The sequence below is a fragment of the Antrostomus carolinensis genome, unplaced genomic scaffold (assembly GCF_000700745.2).
Source record: "Antrostomus carolinensis isolate BGI_N321 unplaced genomic scaffold, ASM70074v2 scaffold6270, whole genome shotgun sequence".
Taxonomy (NCBI): Eukaryota; Metazoa; Chordata; class Aves; order Caprimulgiformes; family Caprimulgidae; genus Antrostomus; species Antrostomus carolinensis.
In genome coordinates, this window is record NW_010287615.1 from 365 (window position 1) to 8,054 (window position 7,690).

Below are 7,690 nucleotides of genomic sequence, written 5' to 3' on the forward strand. Positions count from 1 at the left end.
TTATTTATTTTATTTTTAGTAACCTTTCTGTAAAGATGCAGAAGCTAAAGCTACAAAAACATATTAAAGTCAGTCTTGCTTTATCTTTGTCATCATCAGGCTTCCACAATCCCAAATCCATGGTAATATTAATCTGATCATGGAGAGAACTGACATTACAGAGCTTTTGACTCTTCAGTGGGTTTCAAATATTTGCTTATTGGAAAAGAAGTAGAATATTCCATCACTGTGGGCAATTCAAGCACATATACATACTAAGTTTGATATAATTTCATTTAGAAAAAAGGTTTAAGCCACAACATTTTGTTGTGCTGTAGAAAGAGTTTTTAAGAAAAACCTTCAGTAGTGTGGCTATGGAACAGAGTGGCATCCCAAATTAGTGCAGCCAAATGTGCCTTTTGGAAAGTTTGTAAGAGCAGTTCTAAGGCTTAAAGGCCAAACTGCCTCCACCAATCTCAGAAAACTTGCTCCCAAAGCTTTAGCCCCTTGGTTAAATATATAATTTGAGTTAGAAAACAAACTTTAATTATTTTTTCAACAGAATTAATTCTATCAATAGACAGTTTAGTTTTCTGAGGATAGGATGTGGGGGTCTGATGAGTTGTATCTCTGTGCTATAATTGCTTACAACATTGGGATTACTAATTACTTACAGGGTGCAAGACAGACTAACATCATTATCCAAGGGCCAAAGGTCCTCTTGTGTAAGGTGCTGTAGAAGTCACATTTTTTTGTATGAGTTTTAGAGTCTGGCAACCTCTTATTCAAACCTAACCATGCAAAATGGAACCATAGGATGTCATTACTATGAAATTACTGTCTCAATTTTGCCAACAGTTAGCCACACTGCTGCAGACGTGGGTTGCTCCTCTTTATTTCACTATCAGACTTTGCTGGTGGAGGTGCCCATCCATGTGGGGAATGCTCTCAGTTACTACCAGTTACATCACTTTCAGAGCAACCTGCAAGCCTCTCTTGGGAAGAATGCCACAATATGTCCTTTTTTGTTGGTTTTTGCCTTGCTTTTGGTTTGGGGTTTTTTTTTATTGGTTCTTAAAGGAAACTTGTAGAAGGAGAAGAGCAAGGAAGAATTTTCTTAAAGGAAACTTGTAGAAGGAGAAGAGCAAGGAAGAATTTATCAGGAACAAGTCTTCAAAGGTTACAAACAGGGCCATTAGGAGTTGAATTTGAAGGAATCTTCCAACTGCAGTATGAATAAGTTCCTCTAAACCAGTGTTTATCAAACATGACATGCAAATTAAGAAGAATTAAACAGGAGTTAAAATTAAATTCATTCCATCAGTTCCATCTTGGTTTTTTATTCTGCAGACTCTTACCATCAGCAGTCATCCCAGGTGTTAGTGAGCCTGAAAAGCTCGATTTGGTATATATACCAAATAGTCTGAATTTATTCCTTAGACCCCCTTCTGCCTCCCTAAAGAGAAGTCTGTATTCTTCCTTCTTCAGTCTTCTGAAACTCTGCCTTTCCATCCTGGGCTCACGAAGACAGTTCTTAATGGTTCAGAGATTGCTTCTGCTATTTTAGATATATAGATAGATAGACAAATTTCATTGGGGGTATACTGATTTGACTATATCTAACTTACCTCGGTTGCTTTTACCTGTTCTTTTCCTGTTCTGGCCTACATCTCCCAGCTGTTAGTTTTAATTATGTTAGCTATCTGTTCACCATTACCATTTCTTGTGAAGACTGAAGCGAAACAAAAAGGTTTTGGATTTTTTTCCCTGTACTTTTCCTGTATTATGCACTTTTATTCACCTGTAAGTAAGGGAGAAATACAGAAGTGTAAAACTTCTATTGAATTTATATGAATATTTCAGTAGAAGGTACGTATGTGGCATTTCATGTAACTTTTCAGAATATGCAAGGTCTCGAACAATCTTTCTTTTCTCTTATCCATAGGTTGGTCTACAAATGCTACTCCTAATCTATAAACTGAGTTATGTAATTGGAATTGTGGGCTCTCTAGCCATAAAGGTTACCATGTTTGGATTTAATTTATTCTTTAGGTAGGTATCTTCAGGTAAAATTTGGATTGGCAACTGTTGTGATTTCCTGTTTGATAGATTTTACTTTATTTGCAGTGAAATTGCTCCAGGCTGGTCTCTTCACCACCCACCTCAACATATGAAACCCCTTTTACACCATGTAGCTGCAGGTTCTTTTACTTCTTGATTTTTATTATTGCACAGTGGATTTGAAGTTTGATATTTAATCATTTTACAACCTATGTTTGTGAGTGAAGAGAGGAGGGGAAATACCTTAAACTTCATTCAGCCACTGTGTTCACTCATTTAACCCTCTAATTTAATTGCTAAATTAATCCTCAGTCCTTCATTTATGTACCTGAAGGAGACGAGACACAAAAAGCCTTGACATAAAGGATAAAAATAGATAAGCACATTCATATCAAAACTGCATTATAATTCTTTCTGATAATTATTTCCCTCTCTACCAGGCTGTTATGTTGCTAGGGGGTTCTCCTTTTTTTTAAATTTTGACTATTTCCAGAGACAATAGTGTATGTCCAGATGATTCTTGACCTAGCCTCTTAATCCAACTAGAATTTTTGCCTGGGTAGAATTTGAATTTTTTTTATGTTTGTCCAGGATTTCTGTCTGACTAGCAGCCCAGTCAGAGCTACTGTGCTGGACTCTGTTTGAGGTTCCATATGACCAGAAATTCCAGGGATTCCTCAAGAGCTTGTAGATCAACTACATAATGCATCTGCTGTAAGTCCAACACTTCTTGGAGGTATTTGAGATACTGCACATACGTAAATCAGCTGTTCCTTTAAGTGTCAGATTTATTGCCCATACATTGTATAGTTTATTAACCTAAAAGTATGTACCTCTGATGGAAAATTCCTGGCAGAAACTTAACAGTCTTGTGTTACCAATACTGTTAAGCTTTATTATGTGGAGGTATTTTATTTAACCAGCTAAATTCCCTCACTAGTGTATTTTAAATATATAACTACAAAATTTGTTAGCTTTATTTTAAAGGTTCTTACTTTGTGCCTTGTTGCAGCAGAAATGACAAGTCCTTTTTAATGCTGAGAAGCTCCAGTTTTGTGAGTATTTGGTAGCCAGGTTTCAGTCTCCCAAGACCTGTAATAACACATAAAATCTCAGAAAGATGACAAGAGATATTAACACTTTTGCAGAATCTATTGGGTTGGGATTTTTGAGGGGTAGGGAGGTTAAATACCTCTTGCTACAATTTAGCAAGGATTTTATTTGGAGGAATTTTTATTCAGGAGGACAGTGGGCTCTTTCAGCTACAGAAACTTAAATTTTCTTTGACTGGCACCTTACACCTTATTGAGATTTGGCTGATTTTGTTGCTTCTGCAAAACAATGAAATATACTTAGTTGTTCTGTATACTAAGACCCTAAACAAAGTACCAGCTTGCCCTTCCTATAACAGAGCTAAGTAGCTGTGGCTCCAAAAGCAGTTCATGGCCTACTTTCAACATTGCTTGCTTTCAAGCATATTGATACAAGTATGGGGACGTCTGCTGCTGCAAAAGAAAATGAAACTAAACCTGCAGTTTGAAGGAAGCAGGAGCTATCTGGAGTAAAATTCTTGTTGATGTTTCATTCTGGTGCCTGATGACTCCATGGATTTTTGTGTAATGCAGCTTTTTCACAGAGTGTACTATGGAGTGATGGGAAGAGACTTTGCAGAGATTTATTCTGACTACATGATTTCCACCATTGGTGTAACTGCTGAGGATCATCATCCTGAAGACCACTTGCAAGGACTGTAAGTGAGCTCTTGAATCTCTTGTGCCCCTGGGTTCACAAGAATAAGGTCTACTGGATACTCTTGCAGTAAACTAACCTCACTTTTCCTTGAGGAGAGCTGTTCTCGTGCCACAGACAAACTGTTGAACTCCCTTGTCAATCTTATCATTAGAAGAACAGTCTTAATAAAGTAGTAGCCAGTGACATCTGTCAGAGTTTGATACGGGGTTTCCAAGAGGCTGGTCCTTATGTACAAGGACTACAAAATTTTCCTAATTGCCATAGGAAGACAAGCTTCTCACTTCCCTAAAGTCTGTGGAAAATCTTTTATTCCCCTTTACTTTTTATAGCTCTTATCTTCCCTTTCCAAATAAGGTGATTATCTCAGCAGAACTATTTTCTGTTCCAGTTACTTAAAACCAAGCTAAAATTCTTGCATCAGCAATAAGATTTTAATTATTTCTTGGTAATTCTGTGCATCCTGGCACTAGTAAACTAAGAAAACTGTAGCCATTTTCATGCTGTTCTTATCATTGATGGCACTTAAAATGTGTTTATGCATCCTTGACTCTAAGCAAATATTTTGTTGTTCACTGGCATTTTTTTTTTTCCTGTAAACTTGATCCTGATAGTTTTACATCAGTGGCATGCCAACAATGACAGTCTGCAGGCAGAAAATTTTTGTGGATATAAATGAAGAAGGGATCATTGAAAATACCTAGCAGCTGTCCTGTAATCATGTGTATCCTTTCCATGTAATTATGGAACTGTTGTTTTCTCCTCTTTTGTGCTGCATTACAAAATAATAACAACAGCCATAAAGATCAAGAAAAAAAAAGGAACTAAAACCACGTTCAGAAACAACGTAGCACAAAAGTAAAAATAGGAGCATGAAATATATTTCAGGTCTGTGACACAAGTTGAGGCTACGCAGCTTTTCGACAGACAAACCGAGGCAAGAGTGGCTGTAACCGTACAGTTTCAGGCCAAAATCTGCCTTCCACGTGCTTTGGGCGCAGCCTGTGTGGGTGTGGCTGGCGGTAGGAGAGAGCAGGTACGCTGACCCACTGCATGGGCCAGGTCTGCTCATTCGGGCTCCTGGGTACTGCCGAGGAGTTCCTCTGCTGGGCCCGGGGCTGTGGTTGCTGGGTAGTTTTAAGGCAGATGTAGAACTCTTCTCAGAAGATGGCACGTACTTACCCTACAACCTGACAGAAGACTCAGTGTCTTATACTCAGGGGTACCAAGCAGCTCCTCATTTTGCCTTCCAGAAATCAAAAAGAACGGTATCACGTACGTGCTGGAACATTGTTACTAATCACTCTCTTCTGCAGTTCATAAAAGTCTCCTGGCTTCTTGTGAGCTGGAAAACATGAATACCAGTCTGGATGTTCAGGATGTTGGATTCAACTTTAAAATAATTATAAATATTCTAAATATTTTAAGTCATTTGAAACTGCTTGGTTATAAAACAAGGCAGTATCCATAATCAGTCATTAAAATTATATGTTGATAGTTTGACTAGGTTTGCAGATGTATGTACTGGGCCTTGTTTATATTTGAAAGATCTTTAAAAATGCACCTGATTCCAGGTTTCATTAATTCTGCATCTGCAATTGGTGCATTGCTGGCAAGAAACAGACTTGCCCATACTGCCCTGAGAAAGTTGATTTGAAAAGGATGTTAAGCCCATATCCTTAAACTCATATGCTTTCCCTAAGTGTGCTTTTAATTTGGATTTTCTAAACTGTAGCCTGATTACTTGCTAATTCTTGCTTTGATCTGCAGTGGAGGGATGAGATGGCCACATTAAATAAATGGAAAACCAATTATTATTAAGGAACAATCATATTTAGGGAAGATGATAGTTCTGTTTGGCTTTATCTTATCTAAGACCCCAAGCAAGCTAGGAAAATAAAAGTGCATATATATTTTCCTTCTTGATTTTAAGACATCCGGAAATAATTTTTATAATGAGAGGAACATTTTAAAGAATGTAAATTGCAGTTTTAGAAAGACCATGCAGTGGATTTTGTTCCTTAATGAAATAACAAAATTGATATAATCCACTTTCAGAACAAGTGCTGGTTTTTCCCCTTCTCTTCGTATTTAGTAAACAACATTTTTCCTTTAGCAAATGAAGTAAGTTGAAGATCTGTTGCTGCATCTGTAGAAACCTGCTTGAGTGGAATCAAAATTTGACTTACTTTTTTGAAGCCTGTTTTAACCATATGTGAGGAGGATATTTAAATTTAACCTTACCCCTAAAAAAATGAAGTAAATTAGAAGACTTGAAAAGAAGGCATTTCAAAATTTTGACCCAATAATTTTTCTTTGATTCTGACTAAGAAAAACACCAAGATTTACCTATTGCTGTATCTTCGCTCCTTAACAACAGTTTAGGTGGGAACACGTGTATTATTTTATAGACAATGTTTGGATTTGCTGTGCTACATGGTGGTTTGGCAACTGGTTGTTGTAGGCCTCATCCAAGGCATTAATTACTCACTGGGTCTAGGGTAGGGCTCAGATTATTAGAGAGAATGCAAAGTGTTGGATATTTACCTGTCTACAATAATATGCATATCCTGTACTTAATTTTAAAAGACTAGAGAAAATAGCAGTTAGTTGAACTCTGGTGTGCTATATACCCCTTTGCAAGACAGTGCCTCTTTTTGCATTACAGCAAGGCTGTACAGCATGCTATTGAAGCATTTTTTTTAATATTTTCTCAAAGTAGGAAATAAAAGAAATTGCTGCCTTTAATGGGAAGATTGTGCTAGAAGAAAATAGGACTATTTTTTTTTATTATGAATATCCCTTAAAAAAAAAAAAAAAAAAAAAAGGAAAAGAAAGTGCAGATATTTTAAGTTTGTTTCATTATTAAATGTATTGGTAGTGGCTTCCTGTTGAAATTCTCACTGCAGAAGGTTGTGCAGCAGATAAGGAGAATTTTAAATCAGGTAATGGCTTTGTATACACCAAATTCTGAAACATCACACCCAAATAGTTTGATCATTTAGTTAATGTAAGGTTAACATTAGCGTTTTTTTCCCCCTCACTTCTTTCAAGAGCTGCTCTATTGTAACTCATACATCTTCCAATGGCCATTTACAAAAAATGTTCTTTTGTAAACACCACAGCAAGGTTTATGGTATTCAGATAGGCCTATATGAGGAGGTCCTATATTAAGTCCTCTTTGACTTACTGTCTCTATGCTCAGAAGTCCCAGCTTCCAATAACCAGCTTCTCAAACACAGGAGGCCAAAGTTATGATCCCTAACCACCGATTACATGAGTTGCTATTTAAAAAAAACAAAACCAAAACCAAAAACAAACAAACAAAACCCCACAAGATCAAAATGGATGCCTAAGTCTTGCTGCTTAGTGACTGAATGTTTGACATCTGTACCACCCTGGCCACAGCATGAGGAATTGAAACACAGAATGATTATGCAAGAATGGGCAGTTCTGCTTAGGAGTTAGAGAAGCTGGTCTTAAAAGGTAATTAGCATAGCTGAAGTAGCTTTTGAACTCAGATGAAATATGGTCAGTATTTTAAGAATCTTTACATTGTTTTTAGAAATCAGAAATACAGATTAGCTTAATTTACACTATAATATATATGAGAATAAAGCAGAGATTGCATTAAGCCATCTACAGATGAAGATAAGGTTTAGATGCTAAAACCAGGAAATTATGGAGTAAAAAACCCCTTCAGTAAATGAAAGAAAAAACAAATCTTAAGTACACAGAAAGAAGGTGGCTTTGTTTGCTTGGATGAAATAGCAAAGTTAATCATTCTCATAATGCGCTATGCCTGTGTTCATATATGCAAAAATGCATGTAAATAAATCTTTCTCTTTGCTTTACACTGTCAGAGTTGCCTAATTGTGGGTGTAATGGAAGAATGTTTGTC

General features: G+C 36.7%; 1 protein-coding gene across 1 annotated transcript; it reads left to right on the plus strand.

The window, feature by feature from the left end:
* Positions 1–837: 837 nt before the first annotated feature.
* LOC104520211 (RING finger protein 175) lies at positions 838–6,290 on the plus strand (the record flags this gene model as incomplete). The annotated part of the gene is given in 6 exon segments (XM_010163508.1): positions 838–996; positions 1,925–2,031; positions 3,626–3,746; positions 4,404–4,513; positions 5,364–5,482; positions 6,194–6,290. Coding segments are annotated over 6 exon segments (713 nt in total), but the record flags the coding sequence as incomplete, so codon positions are not given.
* Between the last annotated feature and the right edge of the window lie 1,400 nt (positions 6,291–7,690).